This window comes from Chiloscyllium punctatum, chromosome 11 (genome assembly GCF_047496795.1).
Source record: "Chiloscyllium punctatum isolate Juve2018m chromosome 11, sChiPun1.3, whole genome shotgun sequence".
Lineage (NCBI taxonomy): Eukaryota > Metazoa > Chordata > Chondrichthyes > Orectolobiformes > Hemiscylliidae > Chiloscyllium > Chiloscyllium punctatum.
The window spans coordinates 86006702-86029057 of record NC_092749.1 but is presented as its reverse complement, the minus strand read 5'-3'; the positions used below and the strand labels follow the sequence as shown (position 1 = coordinate 86029057).

General features: G+C 40.9%; 1 protein-coding gene across 3 annotated transcripts in view; it reads left to right on the top strand.

Moving 5' to 3' along the window:
• unc93a (unc-93 homolog A) overlaps nucleotides 1-9854 on the top strand; it is an 89475-nt gene extending 79621 nt beyond the window's left edge. For all 3 annotated transcript variants that reach the window (XM_072581183.1, XM_072581184.1, XM_072581185.1), the window contains one exon: nucleotides 8984-9854. In XM_072581183.1, coding sequence (XP_072437284.1) covers nucleotides 8984-9336 — 353 coding nt within the window. In that variant the 3' untranslated portion in view covers nucleotides 9337-9854. The remainder of the gene's footprint in view (nucleotides 1-8983) is intronic.
• The last annotated feature ends 12502 nt before the right edge of the window (nucleotides 9855-22356 follow it).

The following is a 22356-nucleotide window of genomic DNA, read 5'->3' as shown; positions in this document are numbered from 1 at the left end:
TGTCAAACATTAAGTACATAAAGTAAGGGTATATACATGTAATTGGGGTGCTAGGAGGGGAGGATAGGGTGGCATGTTGCTGGATGCCAAATGGAAAGGAGGGTAAGGTGACAGATAGATAAAATGCCAAGTCAGTAAAGGGTAGGGTGCTAGGAGAATGGAGCAGATGGGTAGCATACCAATTTGATAGCTGAGAGCATGGAGCTGGAGACAGGAAGGTTGGAAGTGGTAATTTCAAAGTGTTGGAAGGGTATGTTGGTTCCAGAGTAAGGGGAGTGGATCTGAATTGGGACAGTTCTATTCCATTCTGGGTAGACAAAGTTAAAAATCACACAACACCAAGTTATAGTCCAACAGGTTTATTTTCAGAGCACTGCTCCTTCATTAGATAGCTTGTGGGGTAGGATCATAGGACACAGAATTTATAGGAAAAGATAAAATTGTCATACAACTCATGCAATGTATTGAATAAAGTCCTTAATCACTTAGAATGAGGATGCAGGTTTTGATTGATGAATATGTAAATCCCAGAACTTCTTTCAAGTCACAATTCTGAGATAACTAAAGTTTTTATCAGTTTAAAACAAAGGTGACATCTCAGCTCAGACAATGCATAGAGTATGTCTAAATCTCAATCTTGAGTCAGACTGGTTCTATTTCCAAAATAGGAATTTATAAAATGTCACATTGACTGACCGCCTTTGTGTGCTTTTTGAACAAAATAGAATGTATCTGCAAATATGTTCTGGGTGGCATGGTGGCTCAGTGGTTAGCACTGCTGCCTCACAGCACTAGGGTCCCAGGTTCGATTCCAGCCTCGGGCGACTGTGTGGAGATTGCCCATTCTCCCCGTGTCTGCGTGGGTTTCCTCCAGTTGCTGAAGATGTGCAGGTCAGGTGAATTGGCCATGCTAAATTGCCCATAGTGCTAGGTGCATTAGTTAGAGGGAAATGGGTCTGGGTGGGTTACTCTTCGAAGGGTCAGTGTGCACAGGTTGGGCCAAAGGCCTGTTTCCCACCGTAGGGAACCTAGATTAGATTATCTACAGTGTGGAAACAGGCCCTTTGGCCCAATAGGTCCACACTGACCCTCCGAAGAGAAACACACACCCCTATATTTACCCCTGACTAATCCACCTAGCACTACAAGCATGGCCAATTCACCTAACCTGCGCACCTTTGGACTGTGGGAGGAAACCAGAGTCACCCAGAGGAAACCCACGCAGACACAGGGAGAATGTGCAAACTCCACACAGACAGTTGCCCGAGGCGGGAATTGAACCTGGGTCCCTGGCACTGTGAGGTAGCAGTGCTAACTGCTAGAGCCATCGTGCTGCCCCAAATCTGCAAATGCAAATTCACCCCATAGACTTGTGTGTGTCTGAGGGAGAGTGTGTGTGAGTGAGAGCAATAGAGAATGTATGAATGTGTGTAGCGTAGTGGGGTCACCTATAGTGTGACATGAGCCCAAGATCCCAGTCGAGGTTGTTCTCGTGGATACCGATCTTGGCTATCAGCCCCTGCTGGGCAACTCTGCATTTTTGCATATCGTGAAGTCCACCTTGGAAGATGGTCATCTGAAGAGAGAGAGGGTGTCAGGGCAGAGTCTGGGGGTTTAAGGGTCGGGGAGAGATGAAGTTGGGGCTGTATGAGCTAAGTATGGAGTCAGTTGAATAGTTTCTCAGGAGTTAAGACTACGTATTTAGTAATTTACTCTTCCTGAGCAATTATTTACTTTGTTTCACTAGAAATGTCTTGAGTTCTCTAATTTAGGAGAGTTGTAGGGGAATTGTCCAGCAGAATCTTCAACTTCCTGGATAATTCCTTCAGAGACCGCTACAACAGGTATTCCATATGGATTCTAAGCACAGCATCCATCTACATTGGAGTAACGACACAGGGAGAATATGGGTCATTAGTTTTAACTGACGATGCAAACACCAATGCCAGCCTGCTTTCTTCTTTAAAATATTTCCAATGGTGCTAATATGCATGCCCAGAGTCTGCCGACGATTTGTAGGCGGGTTGCTGATTCCCGCACCCCATATCCTTTGACCATGATAAGCATCTGTTAAACAGCAGCAGACCTGGAAGACTCAGAGCAACAAGAGGACTCTTGAGTCACTACAAGAATCTGTTCTGAGAACATTGCTGCTGGAGGATTTTGGGACATTGGCAGAGAGATTTGGAATCTCCTGGGGGGTAATCCTTGGGGTGTCTCGAGAAGAACTTCCAAGTGTGACAGGTTACATTTTCTCACTTCTTTTTCTTCCTGCTTCTTTCAATGGAGGTGTCCCTGGAGGGCTGTCCAAGGGTAGTATTCACCTCTCACTAGCCCACTGCTTTAGTGAGTTCATGGTGACAGTGATGATGTACAAGTTTGTGCTAATGCCAAACATGCACTGAATATTGTCTTGGATTAAGATCACCAGACTCTCCATAGAGGAAGTAAAGCATTCATCCACTTGGCACATGCGGTCATAGCCTGAAAGGATTCCTTCATCACCCATATTTAATACTCAGTGCTGCAGTAGCTCCACCTACTGATGCCCTGCTTGCTTGTGCATTTCCAATAGACTTTGCATGGCTGTGACCAAAGTTCCTTCATCAACCTGGTATACAGCATGGACCTGACCTCCAATCATCTTCCTACTGTCTATAATCTTCACTGTCATAGCCATCTATATCTATGCCCTGGGAGGTGTCCACAAGCATGTGAACCAGAGCCAATTCATCAGTGAACACAATAGACAGAGATGTGATGTTATGCATCCCTGAGAAATAGACGTTTCAGTCTGAGAGACTGTACAAGATACTCTGTTAGTAGATCATCTCAAGTCCCTGTTGCAACCACAAGAGAAACTGCAGACAAATAGCCCTTTCAATATTGAATGTGTTACTCCAGTCTGCAGGTGGAGTACACTACTTTTGCAATCAGAGCTGACAGTAAAGCACTAATCAGCACTCCTCACGCTAATCTCATGAAGAACATGGATTGAGTGCACAATGACTGGCTTTCCTCCACCTGTCTTTACCCATGACCACTGATTGTTTTTTTTTGTAAATACAAGGGAACAATGTGTTTGCTCCAGGTTTGCTTAAGGAGAACCATTTACCACTGGACTGTCTTTCATCCCATTAAGGTAGCTATGTCTATCTGTCTCTCCATTAAGGCTGCCATAGGAATTGCATGAGGTAGAGAGTGAGATACAGATGTCTTTGACCCACATGCATCCTTTATCCTGAAGCAAGTTGATGAGGGGGAACAGTATACCTATCAATGGCCATCTGATCATTGTAAACTGATGCTTTTGTAGCCTCCCATCTTATAACCAATGTTTGCACACCATTTACTCAGACTCATTCAGATAGACTCACTGTTTGTGTTTGCAGTAGGTAATTCATCTTCTCTTCATTCCGAACACATGACTGCTTACCTCTGCTTGACTTCTGTCCAGGAATCTGTGGTTAGCCAAAACAGCCAGGATAAATACATCTCTCCATTCACAGACTGACTGGAGGAGGTTGGACAGTAAATCATTGCTAAACTGCAGGGGTATCTTTTGATTGATTTTGATCTTCTCTTTCTGCGTGGATTTAGAATTCAGATTTTAGCTCCGGTTTTCCCTTTTCTGTGAATGCTGGAGTCAACAGAGAACTTTCAGGGAAACTATCATGGAAACACTCTAGGAGCTGTGGAAGACTAAATACAGAGCTAACTTCTGTTTAGAAATTATCCAATCACAGATTTACTACAATATAGAAAGGGGCCATTACACCCATTGTGACTGCACTAGCTCTCTGAAGGAGCAGGCTCCCCACTGCTACTCTCCAGTCTTCTTAAAGTAACCCTGGATACCCTTCCTTTTCAGATCATAACACAATTCCCTCTTAAATGCCTCAACTGAACTTGCCTGAATCATAATTGCAAGCATGGCATTCCAGATCTCTTGACAAATACATGTTGGCTTTCCTTAATTATTCCCCATTCACCCGAGTGACTATTAATTTCGATCCCAATTTAATTTCTAAAATGATCTCCACCTCTGCAATGCTCATGAGGGTAAACTGACTAAACTGCTATTCCTGGGCCTATCTTTGCATCCTGTTTTGAACATGCAATTATTCAGTTCTCTGGCAGTACCCCTGAGTCTTAAGGAAATTCAAAAATGATGACCAGCACCTACACCATTTCCATTGCCACTCTCTTTGCTGTCCTTGGATGTATCACTCAGTGCGAGTACTTTTTCAGCTTTAACTACAGACAGACTGTTCAAAACCTCCTCATCAATACAACTGTCTGAATTGCCTCCTGTTTTACCATGGCAATATTTCTTAGAGTCATAGAGATGTACAGCATGGAAACAGACCCTTCGGTCAACTCATCCATGCTGACCATAAGTTAACCTAGTCCCATTTGCCAGTATTTGGCCCATATCCCTTGAAAACCCTTCCTATTCATATACCCATCCAAATGCCTTTTAAATGGACTTGTACCAGCCTTCACCACTTCCTCTGACAGCTCATTCCATACATGCACGACTCTGCGTGAAAACATTGCCTCTTAGGTCCCTTTTAAAACTTTTCCCCTCTCACCCTAAATCTATGCCCTCTAGTTCTGGAATTCACCACCCCAGGGAAAAGACTTTGTCTATTAACCCTATCCATGTCCCCCATGATTTTATAAACCCCTCAGCCTCTGACGCTCCAGGGAAAACAGCTCCAAGCCTATTCAGCCTCTCCCTATAGCTCAAAGCCTCCAACACTGGCAACATCCTTGTAAATCTTTTCTGAACCCTTGCAAGTTTCACAATATCTTTCCTATAGAAGGGAGACCAGAATTGCAAACAATATTCCAAAAGTGGCCTAACCAATGTCCTATACAGCCGCAACATGACCTCCCAGCTCCTATACTCAATGCTCTGACCAACAAAGGAAAGCATACCAAACACTTTCTTTACTATCCTGTCTATTTGAGATTCCACTTTCAAGGAACTATGAACCTGCACTCCAAGGTCTCTTTGTTCAGTAACACATCCTAGGAACTTACCATTAGGTGTATAAGCCCTGCTCTGATTTCCTTTTCCTAAATGCAGAACCTCGCATTTATCTAAATTAAATTCTATCTGCCACTCGTCAGCCCATTGGCCTATCTGATCAAGATGCCATTGTACTCTGAGCTAACCTTCTCCACTGTCCATAACAACCTCTAATTTTGGTGTCAAACGCAAACTTACAAACTATACCTCCTATGTTCACATCCAAATCATTTATGTAAATGATGAAAAGCAGTGGACCCAGTATCAATCCTTGCGGCACACCACTGGTCACAGGTCTCCGGTCTAAAAAGCAACCCTTCACCACCTCCCTCTGACTTCTACCTTCAAGCTAGTTTTGTAGCCAAATGGCGAGTTCTCCCTGTATTCCATGTGATCTAACCTTGCTAACCAGTATACCATGAGAAACCTGTGGAATGCCTTACCGAAGTCCATAAACATCACGTCCATCACTCTGCCCATTCGTTACTTCTTCAAAAAACTCAATCAAGTTAGGGAGACATGATTTCCCACATACAAAGCCATATTGACTATCCCTAATCAGTCCTGCCAAATACATGTAAATCCTGTCCCCCAGGATTACCTCCAGCAACTTGCCCACCACTGATGTCAGGCTCACTGATCTCTAGTTCCCTGGCTTTTCCTTACCACCTTTCCTAAATAGTGGCACTCCAAGGGGCCCAGCAATCACTTCCCTAGCTTCCCACAGAGTTCTAGGATACACCTGATCAGGTCCTGGGGATTTAATCACTTTTATGCATTTTAAAACATCCAGCACCTCCTCCTCTGTAATGTGGACAATTTTCAAGATGTCACCATCTATTTCCCCACATTGTATATTTTCCATGTCCTTCTCCACAGTAGATACCTGACATATGCTTCTTTTTCTTGACCGAAACCTCAATTTCTCTGGTCATCCAACCCTCCCTATACCTACCAGCCTTGCCTTTCACTCCAACAGGAACATATTGTCTGTGGACTCTCATTATCTCATTTTTGAAGGCTTCCCATTTTCTAGCCATTCCTTTACCTGCGAACGTCTGCTCCCCACCCCCCCCCCCACCTCCCCCCATCAACTTTTGAAAGTTCTTGCCTAATACTGTAAAATTGGCCTTCCTGTAATTTAGAACTTTAATCTTTAGATCTCGTCTATCCTTTTCCATCACTATGTTAAAATTAAAAAATTATGGTCCCTGGCCCCAAAGTGCACCCCCACTGACACCTCAGTCATTTGCCTGCCTTATTTCCCAGGAGTAGGTCAGGTTGTGCACCTTGGGCAGCATGGTGTCTCAGTGGTTAGCACTGCTGCCTCACAGCACCAGGTTCGATTCCAGACTTGGGCGACTGTGTGGAGTTTGCAAGTTCTCCCTGTGTCTGTGTGGGTTTCCTCCCAGAGTCCAAAGATATGCAGGTCAGGTAAATTGTCCATGGTTGTTAGGTGCATTAATCGAAGGCGGGGGGTTACTCTTCGGAGAGTCAGCGTGGACTTGTTGGGCCGAAGGGCCTGTTTCCATACCGTAGGGAATCTAATCTACTCATAATCCACATATTGAATCAGAAAATTTTCTTGTATACACCTAACAAATTCCTATCCATCTAAACCCTTAACACCATGGCAGTCACAGTCTTTGTTTGCAAAGTTAAAATCCCCTAACATTACCACCCTGTTATTCTTATAAAGAAATGAAATCTCCTTTCAAATTTGTTTCTGAATTTCACGCTGACTATTTGGCGGTCAATAGTACAATCCCAATTAGGTGATTATTCCTTGCTTATTTCTTAGTTCCAACCAAATAACTTCCTTGGACATATTCTCAGAAATATCCTCCCTAAGTACAGCTGTAATGTCATACTTAATCAAAAATTCCAGGTCCCCCTCCTTTCTTGCCTCACTTTCTCCCTTGGTAAGGATAGATGCAAAACTCCTGAAAGAAACAGCAAGTTACTGCAAAATAAAGTGATAATAATGAAATAAAGATTTCACTTTCTTTGCAGCTATATAAACTTTGCTGGACAAAATTGAAGGAGAAAGTTACGACTGCAGATGCTGGAGATCAGAGTCGGGAGTGTAGTGCTGGATACAATTGAAGTCTAATAGATATTCATGGAGCTCAGCCAAGCATTCAGAATATTGTAAACTGCTCAACCCATTTTTGTTATCAGATAAGCTCATTATGAAGGCTGATTTACGTTCTATGAATAGCTAATCAACTTATGCCTTAGCAAACGTTCTTTATACAACTGATTAGAGATGGGAAAGCTTTGTTTGATTCATATCTCTGTTTCATATAATGACCTGCTGTTTCTTGCAAGAATTTTATTCACTCCTTATGTATTTGCACAGTGGTTAGCACTGCAGCCTCTCAGGGATCGGGGTTTGATTCCAGCCTCGGTTGACTGTCTGTGTGGAGTATGCACATTTCCCCCTCATTGTGTGGGTTTCTTCTAGGTGTTCTGGTGTCTTCCCACAGTCCAAAGATGTGCAGGTTAGGTGGATTGGCCATGGTGTCCAGGGATGTAAAGGTTCGATGGATTAACCAGGGGAAAATGCAGTGCTACATGGATAGGGTAGATATCTGGGTAGAATGCTCTTCGGAGGGTCAAATCTCCTACTTCTACAATATTGAGATTCAATGAAGTCTGAAGTGAATTTTTTCTGACATTAATATCCTAAATGACTATAGTTGATCAAGAATTTTGAAGGTTCTTAATTTGATCCATTTTTTAAAAAACAAATGTTTTAAAGCCTCTGCTTATTGTGTCAATTTAAGTATTATTTGAGAGTCAGTCTTGCCAGTGGCTCATTGATTATGTATCTAATGGATATCTGTGGATTGGATGAGTGAAGCGGGGAAGATGTTGAAGATTTGAGAGTCTAATATTTATCATTAAAACCAGGCCAATATTCCTGTAAACAGGGGCAGCCATTATGGCCACCAGGCTTACTATCTACCTACCTCCTTTACCACCTTCAGCCTGCAGTACATTATCATTCACCTGTCTCCTCAGCACAAAAATATTGTGGATGGGAGTAGTTTGACAGGAAATGGGTCTGCCAAGTTGGAACCTTTTTCCAACTCAAGCTTCCTGTTCCTCAGTGAAAATCTGGCATTTTGTATTCAGAATTTGTAGTCCTCAGAACTGCACTTCTTCGAACAAGTTTTCTGTTGTTGCCAAATCAAATGTCCATGTGGTTATCTGATCCTGTTGCTCACCCATTTTATTTATTAGACGGTGCACTCACATCCATACATAGTAAGCCTAATTTTTGTTACTTTCCCTTATACTCTGATACCTGATTCCTTACAATTATTTTAGAAAGGTTCTATCTCAGCCTCCTAGAAACTTACTGTTTTCTACTTTAATGTTATCTTTATCTCCCCATTCTCTGTTCACCTTAGTTTTCTTAAGTGATATCACTACTGGCTCCTCCAAACCTGCCAAGTTGGTTTAAACCCTCCCCAATGGCAGTAGCAATTTGTCCTGAATTGTCATTTGCTTAGGTGAAGTTCATCTGGGTTTTACTATCATTGAGGTCTTGTTTGTTGATTTCCTTCCTAGCTTCCTGAACTCTGCCTGCAAGATCATATCTTTCTTTCTGCCTATGTTGTTTGATACGCACATGACCACTGTCTGTTCACCCTAGCCCCTCAGAGAGCTAATTCATCTAATATATTGTAAATGTCTCATGCATTCAGATACAGTGTCTTTAGTTTTGAAATTTTCTAATATTCCTGATGCCAGCTGGTCAATAATATTTGTTATTCTTATTCTCTCATCCTGGTACATTGCTTATTTTTACCCAAAACAATTGTTCTGGAAATGTAGAACGTTGACATTTTGAATTTGAATTTTAAAATGAGTTTAAAATAATTCCACAGGATGTAGACAGATATTTTACTTAACAATTGTTTTTTTTCTCTCAAGCCCTTTATGGAGTTCTATTTCTAAGCGACAAAGAAGCAGCATTTGCTAACTACCGACTGTGGGAATCTGTGGGATTTGTTACAGCATTTGCGTATGCAAACTTCTTATGTATAAAAGTCAAGCTCATTATCTTGGTGATAGTCCTGTTATTGGGCATGATAATGTATGGACTTGTCGAATATATTGAATTTGTTCAGCATGGCAGTGAAAATCCTCACACAGTTTCACAAATTTTACGTGGTGAGCACCTAAAAACAAAAAAACAGAAGCCAGATGAACTGGAAGAAGAAGCGAAAGAAGAAACAGAAACTACTGATGTAAAATCTGTTGATGAAAATGATGCTGAAACCTAAAAGACATCCTCTGGGACAAAGTTATATGAGCAGCATCTACATTCTTCTAAAGATTAACTGTACACTTTAAAATATTGCATCATATAATTTACTTCAAAATAATTTTCTAAGTATTGTATTAAATTTATAGTGGCCAAGACTGTCTTCTATAATAGTCAAGCTGAATTAGATAATGTAACATTGGTAGATCCATGAATTGGCATAAAATATAGGTTTGAGTTCATAGGATATTTAAGTTGTTTTTTGAAACTCTTACCTAATCCAGTAACACAAGTAAACGTGGTGAGGAAAATGTCAAATCTCCAAGTCAAAAATGATTTTGCAACAATTTGTACTGCAACAGCCCAAGCTGGATCTTTAAATAATAACTAGTACTTTTAATCCATAAACACAGCTTGTTGAATATCCTGTGGTATGTTAGTACTTTTACCTTGAAAGTTAGACTAGAAGACCCTATTATCATACTCATGGTGATGGCAATGCTTGTAACCTGAAATAAATTTCTCCAATTCATCTTGTTTAAATGGTAATACTATTTCCTTCCATATCATAAACATGCCCTTATGCTGGAGGCCAAAACAAAAGTTTGTCCTAAGAGTGAGGTAGTAAATTTGCTGATTTATTTGATTAAAGGCCAACTTAGAATCTTCAAGTGTATGTTTCATATCTTTTCACTCGTGTTAATTTGTGCATTGCTTAATAGCTGGAGAAGGGAAAAGATTACTAAAAAATCAAAACTGAAAGGGTAGTTTTTTTTACAGAAAGCTTTGAGATTGGAAAAATAATAGCAAAACTAAAAGTAGGTTGTACGTATGACAGCAAAATGGCTGAAATTTCTATGATGGATTATAGATTGGAGAGTACAAAGCACACAGGTTTGAAGAAGGTTGCAGAGGTAGGAAAAGGCAATTTCAAGTACAGATTTGAGAGTAAGGACAAATATTTTAAATTTAAGACCTGAGTTCATTGAGTATTTGGGGAAGTAAGATACACTGTGAGTTGCACAGTTCTGTCTGGATTGAAATTTATGTAAAAGTGAAAATCCTTGCTTAAATATCAGGTGCAGAGGTTATGAAAAAGTGTTGAAACAACAGGTATGGATCAATTTCAGAGTTACAGGAGGAATGTTTCTATGGTGGAATTCCAGTGTTTATCATTATGTACGAAGTTTATACCAACAAGGGCATAACCAACTATCACAGGCACCAGTGTTCTTAATAATAAATGAAATGTTCTAAAATATACTATGCATTTAGTTGAATAAATTTTACTCTCTGAAGTTTGTCAAATTTAGTTAATTATGCTGTGATACTTTAAGCAGTTATACATTTTGTGTGCATAATCAGTGCAATTTAGATGATTACAGGATACAGAGGAGTTCGATTGCTAAAACATAGAAAGGTCAAATAAAAAGTGAAAATGCCAAAAAGGTGTCATCTTCAACTTTTTAACTGCTTCATAACCTGAGCTGCAAAGGATATATTTGGGAATGATAAAGAGAGACTTTCTATCTATTTCTGTTCTATCTGGAAGTATTATTTCATACAACCAAACATCTTCTTTTCCCACCACCTAATCACCCAATTTTTCATCCACCAAATACTACCAACAAATCACCTGTGTTCCAGTTGATTACTTTACCTGCAAAATCTATTAAGGGCAATACAGTAAAACCAAAGATGAGGGACAGATAGGGAAAGAGGTGGGGGTTGGGAAATAACTTGCTGTTTATAAAAATACATTATGGTGACTGAACATCTGTCATTCCTAATTGCAGTAATGAGTTATAAATTGATGTTGATGAGCCTAATGATAAAATTCCTTACACTTGGACAAGTTTGGTGATTCCAAATACTCTCGCCCCAATATGACTCATATTGGATAAGTTAATATACAGTGATTTATTTACTTTTGGGAGGGACCAATAACTCTAAACCCATTGACATCACAATGCTATACTTGTAGCATAGTTCATTGCGTATTAACCTTGGAGTAAGAAGTTTGTAGGTTCTAGATCCGTGTCAGAGACTTCAGCATAAATCCATTCTGACTGCGGGAGGCACCTGATTTGGGGTGGGATGTTAAACCACAGTCTCTGTTTAACCTCTCAGGTAATACTAAGCTCACATTGCATTACTTCAGAGAAAGGGCAGAGCAATGATTCTTGAATTCTGGTCAATATTTATCTCTTAACAACATCATCAAAACATTATCTGGTCATTATTACTTTACAGCAATGCACAAATTGTTTGCTCTACTCAATGGTGATTACATTTCAAAATAGAGCTTCATTGACTGTAAAGTATTTTGTGAAAACAGCTGTACTTATCGAAGTTCACCTTTATTTCAGGTTTGTTTCAACTTAATTAAATATTTTGGTGATTTTTTTATCTGGTATGTATATTTCTGATGTTTTAAAGTAAATTAAACAAACTTTTGCCTTTCTTGCAAAATTGTTTATATTTAAAAATAGTGATACTTATGATAGGTTTGCTATTGGACAAGTACACGGGGCTGAATTTTCTCATTTTTAGTTAAGGTGCTTCATGAGTGAGATCCTGGTGTGTGGTCAAACATGGGGCATACAATAGGAACAACAGTTGGCCATTCAGCCCATCCAATGTGTCCTACTGTTCAATACCATCACGGCTGATGCTTTTACCTACTCAATTCCAATAACTCTGTAGGTCACTAGTAATCAAAGGAACGATCAATCTCTCTCTTACACATTCTCAAAGACCAGGTTTCCACAGCCCTGTGTGACAGAGAATTCCAAATGATCACAACTATCTTTGAACTCAGTTTCCATTATTTTTAAATTGTTCCCTCTAGTTCTAGACTCCTCAACCTGAGGAATCATCTTCCACTCTTCACCTTATTAATTTTGCAACTGCCTACTCAGGGATTCAGGACCTTTTGGAGATTACGCTACTGCCATCGTATTTGAAGCCTAACTACACACTATTTCAGAAGGTGAAACCCAGGAATTACCCTTCACACTATGATGCTTAACCATCATCACAAATGTTACGGCAGTGTGCCGTCATGCAGAACTCCTGGCTAATATTCTTAGGACATAGGTTTGAGTAGTGAAATTTGAATTCAACAAAGTCTGGGATTTAAAAACAAACTAGCCTAATGGCTCCAATGTAATCAATATTAATTATCTTAAAAATCCATCTAATTCACTAAACCCTTTCAAAGAAGCAAATCTGCCAACATTACCTGAGATAGCCATGAGGTTACACATTGTGATCGAATAACATTCTGCAGCTGTTCGTGGCCACAGAACCTAATGTAAAGCCAGACACAGAGGAATGTGGTTGCTTCTTGACTGCCTGCAATAATGTCCTCGCAAGTCATTTAGTTTTATCAAACTACAACAAAGCTTAAGAGAAAGGGATTAAACCAAATTTGGCATCAACCTAGGACCAGAAGCGACAATGGCAAATTCAGACCTGTCACCTGCAAAGTCTTCCTGACCAACATTTGAGGGCCTGTAGCAAATTTGGGAGAGCTATTTCACAGCAATAGCTGACATTGGCATACTATTAGAATAATACCCTACAATGTTGCAGACACCACTAGTCACCATCCCATTGAAGTCCTCCCACCGGAGGTGGCAGAACACTGGAATACAATTGTGAAGGGGTCACCCTGGGAGTCCTTAATATTGACCTCAGACCCCATGTAATTAGGACTGACATGGACTAGGTAACCTCTTGCAGATTTTCACTTACTACACACACACACACACACACACCACCACTGCCCCCCCCCCCGCCCCGCCCCCCCCCAACTTCCCCAGCCCAGTCAACCTGATGATAAATACTACTCCATATTAAACAATGCTGCTTGGAGGGACGATTGTGGGTGACCACGGCACAGAATCTACTCCAGGTGGAGGATTTCAATGTCCCTTACCAAGGGTGGCTTGGTGGTACTACTACTAACTGAACAGGCCCAGTCCACAGCAGACAAGTGAGGGAACCAACTAGTGACAAAAACCTGCCTGACACCAATCTCTCTGTTGCAGACATGTAGTCCATGACAGTAGCATAAAAGTGACCACTACAAAGTCCTTTTTGAGAAGAAGTGCTGGTTTCACACTGAGGATATCATTAATGGTATTATGTGGCCGTAATAAACAGAACAAACTTCAACACAGATCAAGCAACACAACTTGGCATCCATGAGACAATGTGGATAATTAGTAGCAGTAAAATTGTATTTAGCCACAATATTTAATCTTATGGCCTGGCATATCCCCATTACCATCAAGCTCGGGCACCAACTCATTCAATGAAGAGTATGGAGAACAGCAACAAGCGTATCTAAAAAATTGAGGTATCAATTTCTACTGTTCTTTATTTTGTTCTGGTGAAGCTATAACAGTAGACTATTTACTTACAAAAAACAGAAACAGCGTGCAGTAGACAGGGTTATGTGACATTGATAATGGCAGTCAAAGCATTGTACTTTAAAGTGGATCAGGTTGACGATATTTACTATCTGTAGGTGCTGAGGTGGGACCTGGCCTGCACATACCTTCAACATTTACACCCATCTTGTGAGTGACACTCCAAAAGGAGTGATGGTTTCACATATCTCTGAAGGGAAAGATTCATTCTATTCATCAGCTTACAAGTCAGCACACTATACAATGAGCAGTTTACATGTCACTCCCCTCATAGCACGATAACCACGAATCTGTTGTCGATTGTCAGAAAAATCCATCTAGTTCCCTAAGTCCTTTACAGAAGGAACCTGCAATCTTTACCCGATCTGGCTGACATGTGACTCCAGATCCACAGCAATGTGGGTAACAATTAACTGCCCTCTGAGCAATTAGGGATGAGCAATAAATGCTGCCTAGCCATTGATGTGTTCATTTCATGAATGAATAAATAAAAATTGGCCTGCCAAGAAAATCTAGACAAAGCGCTGACCCTTGCACATTTGATGCTGCCTCACAAATTGCTCAATCATTTCAAGACAGTCTAGCAGTCCATACACACTCTGAAAAGTTGAAGTCTCATTGATAATGGAAGGGTCAAAAGGGCATGTCTCAGGATCCTCTCAACCTGCTAACTATCAGGTAGACTTCACTGCATAATACTCAGAAATCATGTGCCAAAGCCTAAGTGCTATCTTACATTAATGCCAAGCAATGTTAAGTGCACTGTCTTACTGATTACTGCTTTTTCCCTAATGGTTGCTCAGATCATTAATGTGTAGGTGCTTGAGAGTAGAATGGTCTGAAGCATACAATCAGATGGATAACAAAACATTTATTTCGTAACAGAGAAGATATCTTGCAGAGAAACCGCAAAAATAACAAAATCCACATGTCCTTTGCACTAAGTAGGGAAGCTTACCAAGTAACCAACAGCATGTTAAAAAAAAATTAAAGCTCAAATCCAGCTCATTTATCCAGACGGTGGGTTTCAATTAAGTTCTATTTGGCTTCTCGTGCTCAACAGTGCATGGCTGTATCATGCTTCCTCAAATGTCCCCATTAGTCAAACTGATCCTCATTCTCACTTCATCCTCAGATTTCAATCCTCTATTCATTTACTGGTGCTGAATTAGGTCTTGCCTATAGTAGAGCGTCACTGAGGAAAGCTAACATTGGGTCAGATAGAACAGCTGCCAGAGATCCAAAACACAGTGGTGGCACCACATATTGAGGCTAGTCAAGATGGAGGCAACCAGGAATCAGTGCAGCAATGAAAAAATTCAGTACAATCCTACATCTGCAGATGACAGAGGGACAATGTCAAAGACAGTTCAGTACATCTAAAGAGGCAGTTAATGAATTGTGTCCTCTTCTTCAGGATGATGTGCAGCTTCTTCACAAGTATTGCGTTCAAGGACCCAGAGGGAACATGTGTGACATCTCAAAACAGTGGCACATCAGAGTCATCATCAATGTGTTATTTTAAAATAGCCACAGCCTTCACTGAACTTCAGAATATACCCAGAAGCCAGGAAGCCAAATAAGTATGGGCTCCAGTGCTATTGCAGGTTTCCCACAGGTGTAGGCTTGACTGCGTGTATGAAGCAATTGGAGCTTCCTGGTACCAGCCTGCAACCTTCATAAATGGAAAGGCCTATAACTCAGTTATTGTGCAATTGATTTGCAACCAACAAAAAAAATCTTTTAGTTAGATGTTTTTAAAAATGCATCCTTGAGCTTTGCAATTAGAGTTACCAAAACGACTTGTAGAGTGTACCCAAATCAATTGGAACGTCCATTAGATTCTTGCGGGTGTAATTTTCATCCTGGGATACTTCACTGACCAGAACCAGAACAATGGATGTGTCCTGTGAAACAAGAAGTAGTTGGTGGGACACTGAAACATAAAGAGTCATACAGAGGTGTAGCACAGAAACAGGCCCTTTGGTCCAACTCATTTGTGCCGAACAGAAATCTAGTCCCATTTGCTAGCACTTGGCCCATATCCCTCTAAACCCATCCAAATCATATACCCATCCAGATGCTTTTTAAAAGTTGTAATTGTACTAGTCTCCACCACTTCCTCTAGCAGCTCATTCCATACTCGCATCACCCTCTGTATGAAAGATTTGCCCCTTCGATCCCTTTTATATCTTTCCTCTCTCACCTTAAACCTATGCCCTCTAATTCTGGACTCTCCCAACCCAGGTAAAAGACCTTGTCTGTTTACCCTATCTTTGCCCCTCATGATTTTATAGGCCTCTATAAGGTCACCCCACAGCCTCTGCACTTCAAGGAAAACAGTCCAGCCTATTCAACATCCAACCTGGACAACATCTTGTAAATCATTTCTGAATCCTTTCAAGTTTCACAACATCCTTCTTAGAGCAGGGAGACCAGAAGTGTACACAATATTCCAATGTCCTGTACAGCTACTACATGACCTACCAACTCCTATACTCAATGCTCTGACGAATAAAGGAAAGCACACTAAACACTTTCCTCACTATCCTATCTACCTGAGACTCCACTTTCAAGGAACAATGGACATGCACTCCAAGATCTCTTTGTCCTGCATCACTCCCCAGGATCTTACCATTAAGCATATAAGTCCTGCCCTAATTTGTATTTCCAAAATGCAGCACCTCACAGAATCTAAATTAAACTCCATCTGCCACTTGTCGTCCCATTGGCCCATCTGATCAAGATCCTGTTGTACTCTGAAGTAACCTTTGTCACTGTCGACTTCACCTCCTACTTTAGTGCCATCTCCAAACTGACTAACTAACTCTCCTATGTTCATTCCAAATCATTTTACATGATACAAATATCTCAGTAAGGGGCCATGCAATCATTTTCCTAGCTTTCCATAGAGTTCTAGGGTACACCTGACCAGGTCCTAGGGATCACTCCCCACCTCTTCCTCCGCTACATTGATGACTGCATTGGCACCACCTCGTGCTCCCACGAGGAGGTTGAGCAATTCATCAACTTCACCAACACATTCCACACTGACCTTAAATTTACCTGGACCATCTCTGACACCTCCCTCCCCTTCCTGGACCTCTCCATCTCCATTAATGATGACCGACTTGACACTGGCATTTTTTACAAACCCACCGACTCCCACAGCTACCTGGATTGCACCTCTTCCCACCCTACCTCCTGCAAAAATGCCATCCCGCATTCCCAATTCCTCCGCCTCCGCTGGATCTGCTCCCAGGAGGACCAGTTCCACCACAGAACACACCAGATGGCCTCCTTCTTTAGAGACCGCAATTTCCCTTCCCACGTGGTTAAACATGCCCTCCAATGCATCTCGTCCACATCCCGCACCTCCACCCTCAGATCCCACCCCTCCAACCATAACAAGGACAGAGCCCCCCTGGTGCTCACCTTCCACCCTACCAAACTTCGCATAAACCAAATCATCCGCCAACATTTCCACCACCTCCAAACAGACCCCACCACCAGGGATATATTTCCCTCCCCACCCCTTTCCGCCTTCCGCAAAGACCGTTCCCTCCGTGACTACTTGGTCAGGTCCACGCCCCCCTACAACCCACCCTCCCATCCTGGCACCCTCCCCTGCCACCGCAGAAATTGCAAAACCTCCGCCCACACCTCCTCCCTCACTCCATCCAAGGCCCTAAAGGAGCCTTCCACATCCATCAAAGTTTTACCTGCACATCCACTAATATCATTTATTGTATCTGTTGCTCCCGATGCGGTCTCCTCTACGTTGGGGAGACTGGACGCCTCCTAGGAGAGCGCTTTAGGGAACATCTCTGGGACACCTGCACCAATCAACCACACCACCCTGTGGCCCAATATTTCAACTCCCCCTTCCACTCTGCCGAGGACATGGAGGTCCTGGGCCTCCTTCACTGCTGTTCCCTCACCACCAGACGCCTGGAGGAAGAACGCCTCATCTTCCACCTTGGAACACTTCAACCCAAGGGCATCAATGTGGACTTCAACAGTTTCCTCATTTCCCCTTCCCCCACCTCACCCCAGTTCCAAACTTCCAGCTCAGCATTGTCCCCATGACTTGTCCTACCTGCCTATCTTCTTTTCGACCTATCCAGTCCACCCTCCCCCCTTCCAACCTATCACCTTCATTCACTCTCCCACTCACCTATTGTACTCTATGCTACTTTCTCCCCACCCCCACCCTCCTCTAGCTTATCTCTCCACCCTTCAGGCTCTCTGTCTGTATTCCTGATGAAGGGCTCTTGCTCGAAATGTCGATTTTACTGCTCCTCAGATGCTGCCTGAACTGCAGCACCACTTTTCCAGCGCCACTCTAATCTATACCTGACAAATGCTTCCTTCTTTTCTTGACCAGAACTTCAATTTCTCTAGTAATCAGGCATCCCTTACATCTATTAGCCATGCCCTTCACCCTAAAAAGGACATACTGTCCCTGGACTCTTGTGATCTCATTTTCGAAGGCTTCCCATTTTCCAGCCATCCCCTTACCTGTGAATATTCACTCCCAATCAACCTTTGAAAGTTTTTGCCTAATACTGTCAAAATTGAGCTTCTTCCAATTTAGAACTTTAACTTTTAGATCCAGTTTATCCTTTTCCATCATTATTTAGAAACAAATAGAATCATGATCACTTGCCTCAAAGTGCCCCACCAGGGGAGGTCGAACCCCTCTGTTAATTAAAACTAAAATACTGAGAAAACCTCGCCTCATACAAAATGTATAAGTGATTGAAAACCGCCTGATTTCCACTGTTTAAAGAAAATTAACTAGCTCTAACAGTGAACACTAAATAAAAACTATTAACAAACCCAAACCCCCTTTTTCTTAACTAATCACTACCTGACTCCAACTCTATTTAAATGCTGCTCCAATAACACAATTACTGAACATTGAATTAATTTAATCTCTCATCGTCCGGTCTTCCAACTCTGCTATTTCAAAACTTCCATCCTTCCGATTCTGCTTTCTTCATCCTGGGCCATCTTCTATGATTTTGGTTTTTACTGTGAGTACCTTTGTCTAAAATTCCGTAGCACCTTTAAAAAGAGATGCTTTCTGAAATTTCTTTCAGAGCAGTTGGCTCTCTTTAGGTGGCAGTTGATCTCTCCCCGATTTTCAAAAACACTTGTTTTTATACCACTGATTACATCTTAAATTCTTACAGTCAGATTGGTTTCATGAACATTATCAGATTTTAAATTTGATTGGCATTGAAGGGCTGAGTGTTTGGGTTAAATCAGTTGGGCAGATTTGAATTGTTGTCAAAACAGCATCCAAAACTCAGATATCCATTTAACAGACAATTGTTACATGTGTCCATTTTGGAACAGCCTGTCTCCCAGCTGCTCTGTTTTCTGGCAGCATTTGCTATACTTTGAGCTCTCCTAAAAGGGACCATACATTCCTTTGACTCACTATTACTCTACCCAGCTTCATAACTCTTGCCTTGCCTTATTTCCCAAGAGTAGGTCAAGTTCTGCTCTTCCTCTAGCAGGTACACCCACATACTGAATTTGAAAATTTTCTCGTACACACTTAACACATTCCTCTCCATCTGATCCATTAACACTATGGCAGTTCTTGTCTGTGTTTGAACAGTTAATGTCTCTACCCTATTACTTTTACAGATAACTGAGATCTCCTTACAAATTTGCTTCTCAATTTCCTGCTGACTATTGGGGTGTCTATAGTACAATCCTAATAAGGTGATCATCCCTTTGTTTATTTCAGTTCCACCCAAATAACTTCAGTGGATGTATTCCTTGGAATTTCCTTCCTAAATACAGCCATACTGCTATAAAGTTTGCTGTTTGTGTATTTTTCTTAGACAAACTTCGATATCTAGAGATACTTGAAACTAAACAGCTGAAAATTTACTTCCTGGTCAGTCAGCTATGCAGCTTCACTTTTTTTTCACTTCCCACGTGGTCCTTGCTCCCACCCATGTACAATGTACCATTGTTTTGATCATTTTTTCCCGAAGTTCCAGAACAATGCAACAGCTTGTAAAAAAAAAAATACTGCTCTAAGAAATCAAGGAAATCAGCTCTAATACTGAAAAAAAATCTCAAAAATGGAACAGCTCTCACAGCGACAATTTTCTCCTATCTTCCATCTTGGATTCCCCAGTATCCTTGTTCCACCTAAGCAAGTGAAAAGCAAGTGAACTACAGTATTGTTATGGTGCGAAATGAGATCATTCAGCCCATCATGTCTTCAAATGATATTATTACTGTTATGACATGGAGACAGACAGCCAAACCAAACCAGTCCTTCTACCACTGTATTCGCAACACAGTAAAATTAAAACCTTCAAAGACCCTCAAAATTGACTCCATTGGTTCTTAACTAGATACCGGTTTGCATATTAACACAAGACTTAGCAATTTATCAACAATTGTTATGAATTTAAAGGTGTGTACTTTACGTTTAAGACAAAGTGAATGCTGTTCTAAACTAAGATTACAAGCATCAGTGTATATGACTAGATGGCAGTCACAGAGTGTACTGGATAATTGAAAATATGTAACATTTAGCTGTGAAATGGATACCTGACTTGGTTGCTGTTTTGACAACAATTTGAATTTAACTAATCAGTTTAAATAATGCCCCAGGATACTAAAACCCAATTTGAATTTATTGTTTTGCCAACATTGAACCAGTGAGACGATCTGATGTTGAGGGGGGTATAAAATGCGGACTTTTGAAAATTGGTCAGAGAAAGCAACTGCCATCGAGACAGAAACATCTGGAGATCTAATATCTTGCTCTCCAAAAAATTAGAAACACTCTCTGTGAAAGGTACCATTTCGTTTGAAACACACTTGGATTAAAAAGAAAGAAGTAAACCCAGGGAGATTCTCAGCCAGAAGAGGGAAGACAGAACAAGACAGCAGCTTTGTGGTTTTGAAATTAAATTCATATAATTTTAATAAGTGTCTTATTGGAACAGCATATTGTTATAGAGTTGGAAGCAAATAGTAAGCAGTTATGCGGGGGGGGGGGGCTTGGAGTTGTGAATAGCTGTTTAATGTTCACTTTTAGAGTTTAAAAAAAATGATGTCATTTTCTTTAAATAGTGGAATTTGGGAGTTCTCGTTCACTCATATATTAACAGATTACAAGGCAAAGGTGAACTTTTCTGGGTGTTTGGGTTTAAGTTACAGGAGGGCCCTACTCTGCATTGTAACAGTTTGGGGGCTCGTCTGGGATTTGGATTTGTACAGGTTTAGACAAATCCCGTCTGAGATTTGGACAGATTTGAACAGATTTGGGGTTAAAAAAAAGGTCCCAGCAGGTTTAAACAATTCCCGATTAGTGTTCTAGATCTTTTTCTCACCTAAAGCAAAGATAAGAAAACTTGTTTAATTTCAGTTACTTGTGGTTGGTTAAATTAAAAGTGAGGGAAATGGCTCTTAAGACTGCTCAAGAGGTTCTGGGTGTTCAGCTTAATTAACAGAGGGGTTCACCTCTGTGTTGTAACACAATATAGTAACTTTAGCAGAGCAAAATTTTAAAAACCAAAGCAATCTAATTAGTCTATGTGTGATGATGTTATCACTTTAGCAGATTACTTTGTCCTTGTTTTTTTTTCCAAGAGAGGTCATAAAGGCAGATGTGTCAAAATATCTGGAAGCCTACTTTAACAATGGGAGAGAAGTGATCAGTTCTCCCAGTTCAGGTTTTTGTTTTCTCTAGCTTGGTTTCGTTGTATCAGAGAAGCTGCTGGTAGCTATAGCAAAAGCTGCTACAGTACACACAGGTTCCATGCTTCAGCAGATGATTCTTGATTGGCTTCTGTCTATAAAGTTTTCCTGCCTGTAAGAACCTGTGTTTGAATTTACCTTTTGCCAAGGCTTATGTTTATGGGGTGCTGCAGGAATTGGAACAGCTCCCTAATTTAGTTGCTGTGTTGAGTCAGTTGAGCGCTCCAACAGTTATTCTAAATTCCATTTTCTTTGGTCGTGTTTCAACTGTCGTGTTTAAATAAACCTGTTTTGCTTAAGCCGCGTGGTTTGATGAACTGCATCACACCTGGAATATCCAGTACACATCTGCCTTTAAAATAAGAAAATGTTAGGGCCTAGGCTACCTTCTTAAAATATTTTGAAGGGGTCTGACTTGGTCCATAACAGATGCCATAAAGCCAAAAACCTTTGTTTCCAATCACATTTACACAAAAGACAGATAAACAAAGTTAAGGGATATATAAAAGAAAATAACAAAACTGGATAGATTACTTAAGTGATTTTAGGGTCACCTTTACAGTTCACTCAGATAAAGGCAGTAATACTTATAACTTAGTTTTATATTTTCTGAGCTTCCAAGACTGCTCATGGGAGGTTCTAAAAGTTCAATATCACATATTTGCTCTTATATAATATGCCCTTATTAATAAAACTGGGGACACTGCATTTGCTGCAGGGAAGGTAAATAGAATGTTGATTTTATTTCAAAGGAGATGGACTATGAAAACAGGCAAGAGAAAAATATAACTATGCAAGGCCCTAGTCAGATCACAGCTGGAATATTGTGAACTGTTTGGGCCACTTATCGAAGGAAAGAT